Raw genomic sequence first — 19819 nt, 5'->3', positions numbered from 1 at the left:
ACTTGATACTCTTTATATATTGTTTACTTGATTTATTAATTATGTTCAATTATGTTGCTCATGACTTGAGAAAGTTTGTTTTGTGAATCGGATGGCTCCAAAACTATAGTTTTGCACCACTAAGCTATATGCTTAGCGATAGTTGTTTCTATCGTAGGGAATGATCGAGAGGAGGCATGAAGCTGGCCATTGGGGATGGAAGATCACAATTGCATATAGACATCTATATTTTGCATAAACCTTGGGACTTGTACATGATCTATGTGTTGTATATTTACATGAAGTTTTGAGGACGAATTTGATCATGTCACCATGGGTTGTAATATAAGTATGACTATGTGTTTTGTTCTTTTGGGGTGTGTTAGCCCAAGTCTTGTAATATATTAAATTTACCACTAATTTTGAATGATGGTGTGAAGCATGAACCACCTAGTTTGAGTACTCGAAAGTTAGATATTTTTTTTTCTAATGTGAGGACAATATATATGCACAAAAATCTCGTGAGTTATCGACTTATATGACTTCGGTAGGGTCCTTACAGTTGCAGCTGGTATGGGTGGGGGCTGGGCTGATCCCGGCCCCACTGGCTGTGGAGGTACATATGCTGCCTGGGATTCCTCCTCCCTATCTCGGGCCGGTGCTGCGGCCATGCCTCGATCTCGAGGTCAGCGTCTACCCTAAGCTGGGGCTCTGTCTGCATGCCCGAGTGCATCACCCCAGACCGCACCGCCTAGCGTGCGAGCCATCCTGCGAAAGAGTGAAACAAGTGAGATTTCCAGGAACCAATAGGACACACGTTGCACGAAAGTGAAACTAAAGAGGAAATTTTCCTAAAGACATCTTGTAGCCTCCTAAAGATAAGTTACGGACGTCTCTGCACCAATCCGCAAGATTCTACTAAACGTTAGCTCTGTACAAGTGAGACCGGTGAACCTGAGGCTCTGATACCAACTTGTCACGACCTGATTCCTCGAATCATGATGACACCTACTATAACCCACCAGTAGGTAAGCCAACCCATAACCCGGAACAACAAGTAATGGGCCTGTGGGCAGAAACTAAACAAGAGTAGGCAAAATTTAAGATAACAATATAAACAGGCTGAAGCAAACCAAAACATATATACAAATAAAGATCCCTCCCAGAACCTGGAAGTCACTAGTACAGAGCTACTAACAAAACGAGTACAAGTCCCAAAAGTGGACCACAGAGACTGAGCTTTCTCGAAAGGTAAATGACAAGTCTATATACACAGATGGAGACTAAAATAGTACAAAACGTTGTGTGCTCACTCCCGTCTCCGGATCAGTCTGCTCCAAGCTCGATCAACGCTGGCTACTAGTGCCCGGACCTGCATCACGAAATAGATGCAGAGCGTAGCATGAGTACCAAAACAACAGGTACCCAGTAGGCATCATAGGCCGACTGAACTTGAAAAGTAAAGGCAATATGAAAAGAAGGAATAACACAAACCGAAGTCAAGAACTAAAATCTAACTAACAAGGGAATGCACACGAGTGTACAAAGAACTAACTAAAGTAATCTATAAGCTAACTACACCTAACTGGGCCCCCATAAGCCCAGAAGGTACACTCGTGCGCAAGTTAAATAAAAACCCGAACGGACCCCCATAAGCCCGACGAGTACACAGAATAACTATAACTAAAGAGAATTGCATATAAGAACCCAAGAATGGAGAACATCGAACCAGAACCTCAACCCTAGTTAATAGAATCTGACAATACGGCGGACCTCGAACCGGATGCTCACCAGAAGTACCCAAGTAACCAATCATAAGTATCAAGTATTTGAGGTTGGAACTCTAACCGGATGCTCTCTATAGATATCTAGGCAATAGAGGCCGGACCTTAAATCGGATGCTCCATAAAGATGCCAATGTAGTTGCTGAAAGAGTCCTAATCGATCCATACTCATAAATATCCGTGGAACACTGATCATACTTAGCCAATCAATGTAAGTCCTTGGAACTGAATCGAAAATCAAATTCAAATCGCGAAGTAGAACTAGCGTCGCCAACTTAACTCGTGAAGCCGTAACATCAGGTAAATAAGGATAACTATCATCGGAGCAAGCGTATCGCCTAGCTAAAGCCCAAACTATCAGACTCAAGTCTGCTACACCAGTCTACAGGGATCTAAGCCGGCCGAGCGACGTCGGGGCAAAACTAAGGCCTATCGGATCCGAATCATGTATTTCTAAGGCAAGCCCTAATCAAACCTAAACTATGGCCCAACATGCTTCAAATAAATAGTTATTACGCATGCAAGCACTTCACATAGCGAAGAGGGTCAATTAATAACACAAAGCATGCTCACAGTTATCCGATAATTCTTGAAATAGGCCAAAACATGATTTCTAAACACCTATGCATGATTCAATAACTACCAACACAAACCCCAACTAATCAACATGCATTCACACTCTCAAGTTCAATATAAGAGAGGTAAACCGTAGACTATCTGTAGGCCGATCACACGTGCTCCAAAATCACTTCTTCGGAGCTTTCCCTTTCCGAACGGTCTCGACACGCTGCCCCGCTATCAAAAATAGAGTCACAACGTTATTACGGTCGTTTAAACACCAAAATCACAACAAACGGAGATGGACCAATTTTGGGGTCAAAACGGGAAAAGTGGGACCCGCATTGGAAATTCCAAAATTAACCCCAAAAGTGAATCCTAACCAGTTCCCCCAGCTCATGTCCCAAAATGGTACACAATTTGGGGGTCGGGAACAACACAATATCAACATGCAACCAAAATCCAAATCTTCTCAAGAACTAGAAATGGGACAGCAGTTGAATCAGTATATTTACCAGAAACTGGAGATCTACAGAGAATTCTGACAATACCACGACATTATCCTCGAAAAACCACTCAAGATAGCCTCAAGAATCACTGAAATCGGACCTAAAATAGCTGAGAAAGCAAGTATCAAAAATTCCAAAATCAAGCTCACAAAAAGGAGTAGTGGCAGTAGGTATTTTACAAAAATTACCTCAAACGGGGACCCCAAATAACTATCCGAGCTCACCAACACGTTCCTTGCGAAAAACCTCATAGTATGAACCTTTGAATCACTGAATTTGGACTTGAAATGAGAGAGTTATGAGGGTTTAAGGTTTGGGAATGTTTGCTGATATATCTGCATTATATAACAGATTTTCTGCAATTCTTTTCCAAAATTAAAACCTCCGACGGGGTGCTCCGAACTCGTTCGGAATCCCGTGCACACAAACGAAATATGTAAACATACCAAATTCGATATTTCAGACTCAATGACATAGTAAAAATTTCCATACGAGGTCATCTTGACAAAAAGTGGGTCCCACACCCAAATGTCATTTTAAGTCAAAACCCACAAAAAAGCTCAGAAATATATCGAAAATCTCAAGACATAAAAGAAAGGTCAATCTAGACCAAACTTGACATTTCGGAGCTAACCGCGTGGACGAAATTCTCATCCGAGCGCGTTTACTCAGAATGTTGACCAAAGTCAAACTTAGGCTTAAACTTAAAGTTAAAACGCCTAATCGCACCGACTCACACTGAAAACCTCGGGAGTCATGCCAACTATGTTACTATCCTAAAATGACCCTTCCGAAGCTGATGGAATCGTCAGAATTGGATTCCGATGTCATTTTCTTGAACTTTTGATCGAAAATGATCGTTCAAGGTTCATAAGCTCCAAAACACAAAAACTCGCACTAAAACCAAACAAACGACTAGGTGACCGAACTGTCAGTCTCAGCAAGTCATAAATGAATTGGGGTCGCTACAGGAACGCTCTAAACGATACACAGAAGTCAAAACACAAAAATGACCAGGAGGGTCATTACAGTATATTAATGAATACCCAATGTATATGATTGTAGAGTTAATATCTTAAAAGGTCACTGAAGTATAAGAAATTATCTTGTAAAGTCACTAAACTTTATATTGAATCACTAAACTCACTCAACTTTACACTTTTATCTTCTAAAATCATTAAACTATATTTATCACCAAAATAAATTATTTTTTATGACATGTCATCGTGGACCCCACAAATAAATAAAATTGTAAAATTAATTTATCAATATACCAACCCACCTACAAGTTGTCTTCATCTTAAACAGTAAAACCCTATTTCTGCCCAAATCTCCCGCCTCCTTCTTCTACTTCTTTCTCTATTTCTCCCAAAATTCTCATCCACAAAGAGGTGTTGTAAAGTCTATTTAAAGATTATTGATGCTGAAATTTTTCATAAACAATGGATTCCTTCATTTCTTCGAGGAATAATGTGATGAAATCTGTAAAAGAATGGTCCCCCCTCCGCACCCACAAGCCTCTAATACCGACGAAAGGGACCACTACGCGCTTGCTAAACCAATCCTACTTCAAAATGAGGTGAAAAATATAAATTTTTAACTATATTGTCCTTTTATTGTAGAATCTCGAAATGGGTTTAGGGCTTTTTGTATTCTAATTTTTTTCCCCTATATTTAAAGGAGGTTAGTTCATTGTTGAATTTGTGTACCAGGTTGTTATTATCTAATGTCTTTGTAACCTTAGTATCCATTTCAGTGCTCTAAAATTAAAAATTCATGTTTTAGCCTATATGGTTTTTTCTTTCATTCAGGCTATAAATTATTCTTATGGATTAATATTTATTCGTTTGTAAGAGTGACTTGTTTATTTTTTATGATTATACTATTATTAGTATGAAGTAAATATTTAATGCTAAGTATTCTTTCTATCTTTTTTATTTCAGAGTTCTGGTTCATGTTTTCCTGAAACTCCAAAGGCTTTAGAACTGAATTTTTCAAACAATTTGAAAGTTGTTAGCGATATTGACATTGAAGATACAATAGTTGATAATAGGGAGGATAATGGTGTGGACAAAAACTTTTTAATTGAGAAAAATTCAAAGAAAGTTGTTTTACAAGGTATTAGAGGTGATGTAACTAATGAAATGGATGAGGAGTTTAGTGATCCAGACTATAATTTGTCCGATGAAGATGACGATTTCCAGGATGTTATTGATGATTAACAAGTTCTTGTTGACGATCAACAAGTTCTTGTTGACGATCAACAAGTTCTTATTGACGATCAACAAGTCAAGAAGCTTAGAGGAAGACCAAAAAATGCAAGTGTGAATGTACCAGTTAGCTCTGAAATTTTAGTACCTCATCAACAAGTCAAGAAGCTTAGAGGAGGACCAAAAAATGCAAGTGTCAATGTTCCAGTTTCTGCAATTTTAGTACCTTTACAAAATGCTGATGTTGAATCTGATTATGCATATTCAGATGAATTGCCTGATGATGATGTTCAATTTGATAAAGGAGAAAACAATGGTTTGAAAAATAATATCTATGAAGAATATGATGAAGGTAAAAACAAGAATTTTCCTAGATTTGCATTAGGGATGAAGTTTAAGAATTTCAAGCAATTCAAAGAAGCTTGCAGGGAATTGGGTATTAGAAAAAGAAGGCAGTTACGTTTTAAGCCCAATGATCAACAGAGGGTGGTTTGTATGTGTAAGGTTGATGGCTTCCCCTTTAGAATTTATGCTAGTAAAGTGAATAAGTGTGATCCAACTGTTCAGATCAAGTCACTTTATCTGAAACATAAAGGTGCTAAGGTGTTTGATAATTTCCACTTTTCTCCCAAGTACATTGCTAGAAAGTATTTGAATTTAGTGGTATTGTTGAAATAGTAAGGAGGGACTTTGATTATACTATAGAAAATTTGAAGGCTTGGAGGGCTAAAATTCAAGCATTAAAATGGATTTATGGTGATGAGGGTCTTCAATATGGCAAGCTACTATCGTATAGAGCTGAATTGCTGAGATCTAATCCTAGATCTAATGTTGTAATTTGGAGAGATGGGGGGAAATTCTTGGGATTTTACGTGTGTATGAGAGCACTCAAGGAAGCTTTTAAATCAGGTTGTAGGCCATTAATTAGCCTAGATGGTTGCTGGCAAAAAGGCACATACGGAGGAAATTTATTATCTGCTGTGGCAATAGACCCAAATGATTGTATATTTCTAGTTGCTTATGATGTGATAGCTGAAACAGAAAGTAAAGAAACATGGAGCTGGTTTATTGACAATCTTGAATATGATTTAGACATCATAAATAGTCACCACATTGCCTTTATGTCTGACAGGAAAAAAGTGAGTAAAAATCTTTTATATTTTTTGGTTCTTTTTTCTGTTTAAAATACATATGTTACTACTTTGTTTCTTATGTAGGGTCTGATTGGAGTTGTAAAAGATTTGTTTCCGGAAGCTGAACATAGAAATTGTGTTAGACACATGTATCAGAACTTCAAGCAAAAACATAAAGGCAAAGCTTTGAAGGATTTGGTATGGAATGCTGCTAGGGCAAGCAACAAGGTGATCTTCCAGAAATGCATGGAAGAACTTGACCAAGAGGACAAAGCGGCAAGAGAGTGTTTCAATAACCCAGAAAGGCCATTTCAAAGTTAGACAAGAGCATTGTTTAGAACAAATACAAAATGTGATATGTTACTCAACAACTTGTGTGAAATCTTTAACAGGTAATTAATTAAATACTTTCATCCACTTATTTTTTGGTCATCACGTTGTTATTTATGCCTTTAGGTAATTGCATAAGTTACATTGTCAGGCTGAGGTTGTCTTTGGAAATATCAACTAATAAGTTTCTTGTTAGGATGGTGTTGTTGTCTGTTATTTGTTATTATGTTGATCACCTTTATCGACTGATGTATGTTAAGTTGGAGTAAGGTCTATGCACACTTTATCCCTTAGACATGACTTGTGAGATTACACTGAGTATGTAGTTATTATAGTTATTAGTTTATAATATGTATTACTAATGTAGCACTTATTTTAGGTATATACTTGATGCTAGAGATAAAGTTATTATTACAATGCTAGAAATGATAAAAAACAAGTTGATGAAAAGAATGTACAAGAAGAGAGGCTGGGTTGCAAAGTCTGATAGTTCAATTTGCCCAAAAATTGTGAAAAAATTGAACAAGATTAGCAAGGAAGCAATTTGGTTTAAAATTGATTATTCAGGGGGACCAAGAGTCTCGGTAGATGGTCCTGGTGGAGTTAATGTTGTTGACATGAAGGCAAAGAGTTGTACATGTAGAAGATGGGAACTAACTGGACTACCATGTCCTCATACGTATGCATGTATTATTGGAAATAGTGAAAGAGTGGAGGATTATGTGGATACATTCTACACAATTGAAACTTTCAAGAATGTATATTCACATTACATCAATCCAACAAATCCAAAAGATCACTGGCCTGAGGTTATGGATTGTGGAGAGGTAATACCACCTAAAATTGTGAAGAAAAAGCGAGGAAGAAAGCCCAAATCAAGGGGAAAAAAGCCTGAAGAATTACAGAAGAAAAAAAAGGTTGAAGCTGTTGGAAAAGCTGAAAAAAGAGTTGAGCAGAAGTCTGTAAAAAGGCGACCTCAAAAGCTATCCAAAAAAGGTTCTACACAGGTTATGTGTTCGATTTGCAAAAAGTATGGACATAATGCGAGAGGACATTATAATTTTGTCAAAGCCGGAGAATCATCTTCAAGCCAATATTTGGAGGCTATAAGTCCAGCTGAAGCAGCTTCAAATGGCGGGGATTATTTAAATATGTATCGCCCGGAGATGTGGATTAATAATCACCAAGGATTGAATTTGGCATATCAGTCGACCATAACTCAGATAATGATTGTTTTAAAGTTAATACAATTTGAATGCTTTCTCAACCAATATCTTTATTTCTTCTTATTATTTTTTGTTCACAAGGCACCAATTGAAGAACAGGTAATAGCTGTTCAAACTGATGTAGTGGCTGCTCAAGGTGTTGATGAAGTTGCAATTAAAGGTATCGAAACTACTAGACTATCTCATACTTCTAAGAGAGGCAGACTCTTTAAGAGAAAAGTCATGAAGGAGTACATTGTTGAACTTCAGAAGAAGAAGAAGAAGATTGGAAATCATAGCAAAGTATAAAAATTATCTTTGTAATTTTTTGTGGTTATGTGAGACACCTATTACGACACTATATATTGTTGTGGTTTTTTCTTTTTTTTTGGCTAACAATGGTGCTCATAACAGCCTAGTATGTAATATATTTTTAAAAATGCTCTAATGTTACTTGTGTTTTGCTTATTTATATTGAAATTGATGTACAAGTATGATTATGTAACAAGGTGGACACGGGAGGCAATATAGTAAATGTCATTGAATTTAACATTTATTTCCAATGTTGATTAGCATTTTTTTAAATGTTGTTGAAAAGAAAGAAATTTTGATTGAAATAGTCACAAAAAAAAAAGCGTTATGAATTTTATTGCAAAAACAAAATTTAAGAGGGGAAGACATTAAAAATGAATAAATTTTATAATTTGTTTACTTGTGGGGTCCATGATTACATGACATTAAAATAAATTAATTTTATAATTTTATTTATTTGTGGGGTCCACGATGACATGGCATAAAAAAAAATTATTTTGCCATGTCGGATTTATTTTGGTGGACAAATATAGTTTAATGATTTTAGAAGATAAAAGTGTAAAGTTGAGTGATTTTCGTGATACAAAATAAAGTTTAGTGACTTTTCAAGATAATTTCTTATAGTTCGTGACCTTTTAAGATATTAACTCTATGATTGTATATCGAATTAAGTTTTAGGCTAAAGATTTATAATGTAAATTTTTTATTATACTTTTGCTATGTAGGTAATACTTTAACTTAGTTGATATAAAAAAGACAGATTTTAAAATATTAAAATTTAAAACAAGAAACAAAAAATCTGTAAATGAGACATGCAAAACACCCAGGTTTGTCCTGGTAGAGTTCTTGCGAAATTACCTTTGTTAACTAAAAGAAAAAATATTAACGTAATAACATAAATCCTTTCATGTTTCCTTAACATATAGATTTTTCTCTAATCAAAATCATAAACTCTTGATCTTATATAAGTACTCTTGTATATGGTATGAAAATATTTGTGATTAGGTGGACAAATATTGAAGTGGCACGTGACAAGAGTGATATCTAGGTAAAAGAAATCATAAAAAGCAATGAATAATAGCTTTGGAAAAGATATGTAAAGGCAACTGAATTCGAAAAGTATCTAGAGTTAATACTGGTGAAACTAATATCATCCGGTAAGCGAATTCAGAGCAATAGAACAACGGAAATAATAGATCGACATACCTCCAAGTCATTGTTTAGCGAAGCTAGAGACGTTGGAGTTGTTGGTGTTTGTTTTCCAATTTCGGTAAGTCTTCTAAGCACTTAGACCTCATTCAAGATGAAGATTGTGCGATGTTTAGTAAGGGAATTTGTACTTAGGAATCTTATCTCCGGATGTACTATTTATACAGAAGTTTTCCATCAAAAACTTTTGTTTACAGCTATCAACAGAGTGGACAGTAGTAGGAGAGGTTATGAACAACATGACAAATGTAATGTTATATAAATTACGAACCACATCCATGAAAGTTATGGCCAACACATCCAACTCCGAAGACACGAGAACAGACATTGAACCATGACCGAAGAAAGTAAGAATGAAAATAGTTTTCAGGCAAAAGAAACTGAAATTCTCCTTGTCCGATACACAACTAAAGACGTCGTGATTAAGTAAAAAAAAAATGAAATCAACACAACTTCTTTTCATAAAATCAATGCTAAATTATTTTTAATCTTGTCGCATACTTTAGAGAGAAATTTTGTGAAAGTCAAGGGCTTGTTTTGAGATGAAATCATAATTTGAAATCAAGTGTTGATTTTTTGTTTGGATGTACAATTTAAATTTTTAAATTGTATTTTTTTGCTCATAACATAAAAATTCCTTAAATTGTACAAATTATTAAAATTGTCTGCAGTCTTACCAAATAAGTAAAAAATTATAACAAAAATGTAACGCACTATCACAAAGCTATTCTAAAAGATAAATAAACACTACATTTATTAATTGAATTTTAGTTCAATACAAAAAAAAAAAAAAAAAAAAAAAGTGAACATAAATCATAGTGTAATGTAAGTGAGCTGTTTGTTGGTCAAAATCATTAGTAGTCGTGTCATCATATTCATATTATGTGAATATCACTCTTTTTGATACTCTTGCAAAAAAAAAGTACTTTTTTTTTGCAAGAGCATCAAAAGAGTGATATTCACATAATATGAATATGATGACACGACTACTAATGTATTTTGTACCAACAAACAGCTCACTTACATTACACTATGATTTATGTTCACTTTTTTTTTTTTTTTTTAAAAAAAAAAAAAAAAAAAAAAAAAAAAGTGAACATAAATCATAGTGTAATGTAAGTGAGCTGTTTGTTGGTCAAAATCATTAGTAGTCGTGTCATCATATTCATATTATGTGAATATCACTCTTTTGATACTCTTGCAAAAAAAAAGTACTTTTTTTCTATAAAATATAAACTTATAAATAAATTTTTATATTTTGAAAAATGTGAAATTTCCAAATCAATATTTCTTTAAAAAAAATTGAAATTTTATCTTGGAATTATTTTTCTCGTCCAAAGGATTTCATATCACGATTTCAAATGATATCACATATCCAAACAGGTGAAAACTGGCAAAGCATATTTTATGGAGTAAGATGTCAAACAAGAATTGAACACAGAACTTGTAGAGCAGTGCAATGGATCAAATTTCCAACAGGCAGTTAAGCTTAACACTGATGAGAGTTACATTCAAGGCACATATGTTAGTGATGGAATGCTCAGAAACAGTGAAGAAATACACATTTTTGCTACTTTATGCTTTGAGTTTTAGGGACACGATCATGTACAAAATTTAGTAAGCAGAAAGCACAATGTAACTTTTGCACATATCAAATGGAGACACAAGTTTTTTTTTTTTTTTTTTTAGAAAAAAGAAAATCGTCAAAAAGTGTACAATAGCAATTTTCCGTCGCCGGTTATGATTTAAATACCTCTTGCCGTTCGCAGGTGAAATATTGCTATTTAGGGTTTTCCAATTTCCATTGCAGGTAGTGTATATTTCTCTTTTTTGTTTTGTTTCTTCCAATTTAGTTTCTTTACAGGTGATTTTTTGTTGTTACTATTCCTTCTGCAATATTTGCTTGCTCGCTCGCTCTCCGTAAGTTTTCTGTAGTAGTATTTTACTTCTCAATTTGCTTTGATTGCTGAAATTCACCTTCCTTTCAAAACCCTAACATCGAATTTTTGCTAGTTCCTGGTTATTAAAATGGTGCATTGTTTTGATAATTGTGTGTTACAAGGACCCAGATTAGGTTAAGTATGGAATTCTTAAAATGTACAGTAACTTGAAAGATGATATAATTTCAACAGATGCAGACTGAAAATTTTCGGCCATTTACTGTTATCTGATTTCTGTCTGTTCTGTATATTTCTACAATGAGAGAATGATGTATTTTTTTTCTCAAGTAGTTGTATAGTTTCATTGCTGAGAATACATTTCCTGTTCATTTCACAAATTGCGAATATGTGTGCTTACTATTAGGGGAAATGTTGAACTGTTTTAGCAGCTACATGTGCCTCTTGAAGTAAAAGAAAAAAGGTGCAAAAGAGTTGGTATTGATTACAAACTGACATTATATTAGCTCATTCATGACAATATTTTATTCCCCTGTGATATCACTAGATAAACAAAAATGTTGAAGTGATGCAAATCCAAACCAAGTTATACATGATGCGGAGGTGAGGAATTAGTAAAGTGTAACTTTGCCAACTTCCAGCTCCCTGGGTGAGGTGCACAATCGAAACTGTAGGTTCAAAGTATACAAAAAACTAATGGACAAGAATGTAAAGAATTGGAGTGAACTATGAGGATGCACAAATTATGATTGAAACGACAAACTAGTGAACTAATTTTTAGGTTGGGAACCTAACAGGAGAGAACAAAGAAAAGTTGGACTCATGACTTTATCCTTTCTCTAGCCTAAGCATGTTATACAAATTTTTGAAACTTAATTAAATTTGATCTAATCCTTTTTCAGTTCATCTTAAGATATGTTCGTTCTTAGCTCGCATCTAATTAATTTCATTAATTTTAACAATTAGAAGAACTAGGGGTGGAATTTAAAGTTTATATCATCAGGTGCAAAGTATGTAAGACTGCTTCTTTGTTTACTGCCTTTAAGTAGGTGGCCTATCTAATTTGCTCTTATTAGTAGGACTAAATTTCAGAAGCATAGGTTGTCTTTAAGTCTCTAGATTATCAAGGATTGGTGTAAATTGCCTTTTTTTCCGAGAATGGGTGTATTATTTGTTACCATTCTGCAGCTGGAAATAACTCCATTTTCCCAAATATGTATTCAAAAAATTTACTGCGTTAATCAGATCATTGAGTATCCTTGCAATGCTATGACTCTCACGCAGATATCGTCTTACAGCTTATTGATCTAGGAAAGAGTAGTTTATTTATCAGGAGAAGAACAACTTTAACATACGCTTTGCATATTGCAGTTATAGGTTTCACATTCTGAAAATATGTATATATTTTCCTTGGTACACTTATTAGATTTTTTCGTTCTCTATCTTTTTGACATTGCAATCTCAATTTACTACCTGCAACTATTAGTTGCATGTTTATTATGATCCATTGAGTTACTCTCTTGTAAAGTGAGGGTGAATAAATCCAGTTTGAGGTTGGAGCCAAAGGTGCAAGTTAAAATTCGGTTTTAGAGTATAAAAAGTCTTGAAAATCTTTGATGTAGTTACTTGTCACCACCACCATAAGACTTTAATTTGACATTCTCTTTTAAATATGATCTTAAAGTCAATTTGTTCTTCCCTCTAGAATAGCATAGCATAGCATAAATCTTCCATTCCAAATGAAAATAGGTGCTACTTTATCTTTTCATTTATTTTATCCACATGCCCATTCAGTGAACAGTTGCTGTTGATAAAATAAATATATCAGCTGTCACTACTCAATGGATGAGTAATACACAAAACATGTAGCTCATATTACTCTAAAATATAATAAGATAGCTATCTGTCCCGCTTTCCAGTTCCTTATCCTGCTACTGATGAATGCTATTCATCTCTATTTTCTTAGCCTACCCTCCTTGCAACTCTAACTTGATACTACAATTGTTTGCCCTCTACTTGGTTACATATTGACATTATTGTTGTACCATTCAGCAGTCGCATTATAGCCAGGTCCCCTTTGATACAAGACATGTCACAGGGAGTGCATGAAGCAACTGTGATGGTCTTCAAATTTTCTTTTCAGACCATTTTGATCTTTCCTTTCATTTTCGCCTTTCCCTTTTCTTTTAGTTACCTTTTTCTTGTGTCTATTGCCCCAATCAACTGCAAACTTAATGCTAGTAGTTAGGTGTTACTAGTAAAGAAACTGAGTCACAGGCAAGAATATACTCCTTACTAACAGACCATGCAGATTCTTCAAAATCAATTATCTTAAGTTTGTGCAGTTGGAGAGAACAAAATAGGTAGCGTCAAGAAAAGGGAACGGCAGAGAAATCTTCAGTTGTCAGATTATTATAAATGAATGATAGTGAAGTTTGGTTGGATTTAACAATTTATCTATGATGGCATTGATTTCCCAAGTCAGAATTCTTGAATCCTTGCTGTATCTCTTTTACCAATCTTCATTTTAATATTGAGATCTTTAGAGAGCTGGTCAATAAAGTCGGGCACAAATGAGATCTTCACAGTTCTTTTTCTCTGTTGAATGTTTTCTTCCTATGCATTATTTCATATCCTCCTGTATTTATATTTTTGTGTAGATATGACTCGAGGTAGAGGTCGAGCTAGCGCAGGTCATGCAGGCAAATCCTCAGTTAGGAAACGCAAGAGACTTGTAAGTATATCACTTTACATCCACATCATTGCTACTGTTTCAGTGGAAATATTATAGAAGGGATACAAAATGTGATAGTACAGTCAGTTAAGACAACTGTTTATTAAGACAACTAAAGTCGTAGAGTGTGAAAAAGGGAAGCAAGAGAAATGGAAAAAACTAAGGGTGTGTTTGGTAGGAAGGAAAATGTTTTCTTGAAAAATGTCTACTAGACAACTTATTTTCTTGTGTTTGGTAGGTAAGTAAAAACTATCCTAAAAGCATTTGTATATAATTCAGACAAATACTATGGAAGGCAGGGGTGTGAGATGGTGGGGACGAGGGCTAGGGGGGGGTGGGAGTGAAGATGAGGTGTGTTGGAGGGTGGGGAGGACACAATCAAGTCCCTAGTAGAGCTTTTTTCCCCTACTTCCATTAGGGAGCTCATTTTCCTTATTTTGTTTTCCTAGAGAAAATATTTTCCAAAATATTTAACCAACCGAACATGGGATAATTGGAAAACATTTTCTTCATACCGAACACACCCTAAATACTCACTTTAGTTCCCTTGCACAGGTCGCATGGACAAAGAATTCCGGTATCTTTAATAAGTTTAGCATGCATGCTGTCAACCAAAAAAAGATTAGCATTATGCACACACATTTAAGAAACTAGAAGTACATAATCTGAAAGTTACATGATATAGCTTTAGCCTTTTGTAAGTTCATGTCTACATCGCAAGAGACTTGTGAGCATGTTTTAATCCAGTGCAGCCGTGGAGCTCTGATAGTTTACTTAGCCGAAAATCTTGACCAACATTTAGATCATATTAGCCCAAATTGTTGATTTGGGACTGAAAAGAAATACTTGAGCCTTGGGGTTTGCTCCCTTTCAAGGTCTCAAGTTCGAAACCCACTGGGTGCAAACAATTTCTGAGGGCCATCGGACTGGGTAAAACCTGAATTAACCGTGGTGCACTTGCGGGAAACTCCTTGCCGAGGGCCTGTGCACCCCCGGGATTAGTCGGGGCTCAAAGAGACTCGGACACCCGGTGCAAATCAAAAAAAAAAAGAAATACTTGAGGAAGAACTTGTCTTTCTATTTTGATATAACAAGGAGAAGAAGGTTAGAGTTACAAGTCTAAAGAAGCTGTAAACTGTAGTATTGCCAAGAGGAATGAAACTTGGGGCTTGCGCTGTCAAGCTTGATACCTCCTCTAAGTTCTTTAACATAGTAATTAGTTTTTTTCCTTGTTTGGCTTTTTAACTTGTAAGTCTTAACTATGAATAACAACTAAACTTTTGAAAGGCACATATAACTGTTTTTAAAAGTTTAAATGTTTTGTAACATATTTCATATCTTGTATGCCCAAAAGACTATCATTGAAAAGGTGGGTTAGTGGCTTCTGTTAACTTCATTTAGCTGAAAATTTCTATTACTCCCTCTGTCCCATTTTATGTGGCAACATTTCCTTTTTGGTCAGTCCCAAAAAGAATGTCACATTTCCTTATATGGTAAGTTTATAAAGGTACAATTCCTCTTTTATCCTTGTTGGTCCCACTTAATCTTAAAATAATACTCCAATACATTTATGAGGAGAGAGAAAAAAGAGTCTACTTTTTAAAGGGCAATTTGGTAAACATTTCAAAGTCTTCATTTATTTCTTAAACTCCGTGCCCGGTCAAATGTTGCCACATAAAATGGGACGGAGGGAGTATTATTTCTCTGACGTGCCTTCTGTATTCTCCTGACTGGTATATGAGCTTCGTCGTCACTATTGGATCTAGGCTCACAATTTAACTTCTTTGCAATTTATCCTCAGTTTGAAAATGTGTTTTGTATAGGCTGCTGAAATGGGTCGAGATCCAACACCAAGTGAGAAACATTTGCACGTCCATACACATGGTCATGCTGGTAAATCTTTAGTCGGTGAGCAATCCCCAATCGTACATGTAAGTTCAATTTTGTATAATTATAATATTGACTTTATATATGACTTTCGTGTCTCCTTTTATTTTGTAAACTGAGTGCTCAATATTCTTTACTGTTTAAATTTCACTAATTTATTAAACTCTTCTACAGGAACGATCTCATGAAATATTACAGCGGCAAACACAGGGTCATTCTGATACTGATGATCAGTGTCAAGCATATTACCAAGCCACTGGAGGGGAAAAGAAGATAAGAGTATATAGTCTTGAATCTCAAGCAAAAAGCTACCATGGCCCGAATCTCCATACCTCTTATGCTACCTCGCCAGCAACACTTTTGAATGTTAAATCAACACTGAGAGGAAATCTCCTTTTGAATGTTCCATCAACACCGATAAGGAAATGTGGAGGAGTTAGTGATGCAATTGGTTCCCATATTGATGGATCACATGCTTCCTATATTTGTTGATGGGGGTACACAGAGCACTTTCTTCACCGCCAAATACTCATACCGACCACCCATCAGTTGTGGCACCTGCTGCTCCTCCTACTGCTAACATTGACAAGGTTCATGCATCGGTTTCTGATGACAATGGTAACTCTACAGCCTCGCATTAGTTAGCCTATTATGTTTCAACTGTATTGTTGGTGTTGTGGATGTTTTGTGTTTAACTATACTATTATTATACATGTGTGTTTTGCTAATTTGGGATCTGGTAGAATATTAGTAACTTGTATAAATAGAAGCTATATAAGTTTATGTTTAATTAAGTGTAACTGATAATTTTCATGTAATATGCTTGAACTTGACGTATCTGAAAAAGATTAGCCTCCTTTCCTTTGTATGTCAATCTCGCCCCTACTCTCCGTTTTGGTTATGATTAGACGTGATTGTTATGATCCAATTAATTAAACTAATCAAATTGAAGTCAGCAATTTGGGAAAATTTCTCGGGTTTATATTAAGCAAAACTGAACTACCCTCCTTGCTATTAAGGTAACGACTTCGGACATGACCATCTCCACACTGTGACTGGTGTGTACAAGGTCCGAGTTCACCATTGTATGATTAACCGATGTTTACTAGTGATTCCAGCTAACGAATAATATCCTGCAATCCAAACTGAGGACGTACTTTTAGGATTACATTACCCTCGCAGGAACACGATCTTTACTTCAACTATTGTAGCATGTGTATCGATAGGATATAAAGGGCATAATGACTTGATGTCATCCTTATCTTCCTCCATCTTATTACTGGTAGTATTTTCAAGACTTCAAACTTAAAGATGAAAATCATACACGAGAGTTTCACTACTTAACCTAAGCGTGGCAATGGGACCGGAACCGTATCGGAACCGGTAATTCCGGAAAAAAATATGTATACCCGTTCCGGATCGGTAACGGACCGGAAATCGGGTCCCAACGGCTATATATTTAAAAAAAAATTGTTAAAATTAAAAAATTACGAACATTACTCAAATAATATTAAAACTTATATAATTTTAAAGTTAAAAATTTATACTTTTAAAGTTTTAAATACAAACTTTCAAAGTTTAAAAGTATAAAAGTTTAAATTTCACACTTTAAAAGTTTGAAAATTTAAATTCAAACTTTAAAACTATAAAAGTTTAAATTTCACCCTTTAAAAGTTTGAAAATTTAAATTTAAATTATAAACTTTAAAACTATAAAACTATAAAATTTAAATTTCACACTTTAAATTTTAAAAGTTTGAAAATTTAAATTCAAACTTTAAAACTATAAAAATTTAAATTTCACACTTTAAATTTTAAAAGTTTGAAAATTTAAATTCAATCTTTAAAACTATAAAACTATAAAAATTTAAATTTCACACTTTAAATTTTAAAAGTTTGAAAATTTAAATTCAAACTTTAAAATTATAAAAGTTTAAATTTCACCCTTTAAAAGTTTGAAAATTTAAATTTAAATTATAAACTTTAAAACTATAAAACTATAAAAATTTAAATTTCACACTTTAAATTTTAAAAGTTTGAAAATTTAAATTCAAACTTTAAAACTATAAAAGTTTAAATTTCACACTTTAAAAGTTTTGAAAATTTAAATTTAAGATAATAATTAAAAAAAAATTAAGGCGAATAGCCTATACTTTTATTAATATTAATTAAATAGTACAAGTTGAGTTACAAAATATTAGTAGAGTATTAAAAAATCTAATCTACACAGCCACCTTCTAGGAAATGTTCTGTTTGAATTAAACCTCGAATTATCATACGCATACTAATAGACATTTAAATTTAATAGTTTATGCTAACCAAGGAAATCTTTTTTTAAATCATTTACATTTCTCTAGTAACATGCTCTGGAATTGGTTGATTAGATAGTTCCTCCATTGCATCAATGTCGTCGTCACTAAAATCTTGCATTATTTCATCGACATCATTTTTAAATTTGGTCGGTAAAGATGGACGACCATAACTCCTTCTCTCGCCATTAATCCAATCTCTAAATAGTACCGATATCTCCAAGCTATCTATTGCTAATGAATATCTATGATCTCCAATTTGAAATCTTGATACACTAAAAGCGCCTTCCGAAGCTACTAAAGATGCTTGAATAACTAACATATCTCGAGCAACCGGTTGAAGTTTTGGAAATCTCTGGTCGTGATTGCTCCACCATTCTAGAAGATCAATAGTAGTAGGTTCTGTATTTTGATTAATATATGCATCAAAACCATTTATATCATTATGAGAAAGTTCAAGATAACAATCTATCATATCATCAAGATCATCTTCATTATATCTCCTCCTAGAACTCTGAGGCTCTTCATTACGTACTACATTCATTCTATTAGAATTATACAAGTCATACAATTTTCTAGCTTCAATTTTTATACTATCTTTAACATCTTGACAACTAGGTGTTTCATCATATTCACTATCAATACCCAAATTAAAATATATTTTATCAACCATTCGTGATGCACCTTCATCTTTGTAATGTGGGTTTAACAAACAAGCGGTTAAATAAATTTGAGGAATAGGAATAAAATATTTTTAAATTTTTCAATCATTTTCTTAAAAGATTCTTCAAATCTTGATTTATTTTTGAATTTATAAAATTTACTAGAAATAGCATAAATATTAGGTAAAACAGAGAAAATAGTTGGATAATGAAGTGCAGATATATTTTTTTTAGTTAAATAAAAAACTTTTAAGAATTCTATAAGTTCTTTTACGTCATTCCAATCATTATCATCAAGTATATATATCATATTTGAATTATGAGCATTCCAAACCATTTGTAAAAGTTTCCTATATTCATAAGTGACTTCAAGCATTTCATATAAAGAATTTCATCTAGTACACACTAATTTTGAAATTTTTCTGGGTGGAAGATTAAATTCACGACAATGATTTTCAAAATTTCTACGTCTAGACTTAACTTGACATTTAAAAATAAAATGACATGCAGTTTCAACTTTTATGCAACCATCATTATACATTGCTATACCATCTCTAACAATCAAATTATATATGTGTGCAGCACACCTAATATGAAAATCATCAAATAGGGCAAAGAGACGATTTTAGTATTTCAACAACAGATCTATTATTAGAAGCATTATCTAAGGCGACACTACTTATTTTATCACAAATTTCATAATTTTGTAAAACATCTATAATTGTTTGAGCTATATAACTACCGGTTTTATGCATTTCACAACATTTATAACCTAAAATTCGTTTTTGCAAAGTCCAATTTTCATTAATCCAATGTGCAGTAATAGTGAAATCATCATCTTAAACCAGCCGAAAGGCTTACGCCAATTCCTCGCACATAATTAAGGGAGCCATTGAAAGGTGACTAAAACACCAGAAACGGGGACTACCCGTTCTATTATTAGAAGCATTATCTAATGTGACACTACTTATTTTATCACAAATTCCATAGTTTTGCAAAATATCTATAATTGTTTGAGCTATATAACTACCGGTTTTATACATTTCACAATATTTATAATCTAAAATTCTTTTTTGCAAAGTCCAATTTTCATCAATCCAA

At 34.0% G+C, this 19819-nt stretch overlaps 1 protein-coding gene across 1 annotated transcript; it reads left to right on the top strand.

Moving 5' to 3' along the window:
- The first annotated feature begins 10626 nt into the window (after nt 1–10626).
- On the top strand, nt 10627–16560 carry LOC107057779 (uncharacterized). The gene is made up of 4 exons (XM_015302734.1): nt 10627–11039; nt 13788–13861; nt 15685–15792; nt 15923–16560. The coding sequence occupies exons 2-4, from the start codon at nt 13790–13792 to the stop codon at nt 16238–16240; spliced, it is 498 nt and encodes a 165-aa protein (XP_015158220.1). The 5' UTR covers nt 10627–11039; nt 13788–13789; the 3' UTR covers nt 16241–16560.
- Nucleotides 16561–19819: the final 3259 nt, after the last annotated feature.

Source organism: Solanum tuberosum, unplaced genomic scaffold, assembly GCF_000226075.1.
Source record: "Solanum tuberosum cultivar DM 1-3 516 R44 unplaced genomic scaffold, SolTub_3.0 scf00378, whole genome shotgun sequence".
Taxonomy (NCBI): Eukaryota; Viridiplantae; Streptophyta; class Magnoliopsida; order Solanales; family Solanaceae; genus Solanum; species Solanum tuberosum.
The sequence above is the reverse complement of the archived record's forward strand: the minus strand, read 5'-3'. Positions and strand labels throughout refer to the sequence as shown.

Excerpts from the sequence above, each read along its gene's own strand:
- LOC107057779 (XM_015302734.1), top strand. The coding sequence starts at position 13,790 with ATGACTCGAGGTAGAGGTCGAGCTAGCGCAGGTCATGCAGGCAAATCC. Across the intron at positions 13,862-15,684 it reads TTAGGAAACGCAAGAGACTT|GCTGCTGAAATGGGTCGAGA; the intron begins GTAAGTATATCA and ends TGTTTTGTATAG. Across the intron at positions 15,793-15,922 it reads AGCAATCCCCAATCGTACAT|GAACGATCTCATGAAATATT; the intron begins GTAAGTTCAATT and ends ACTCTTCTACAG.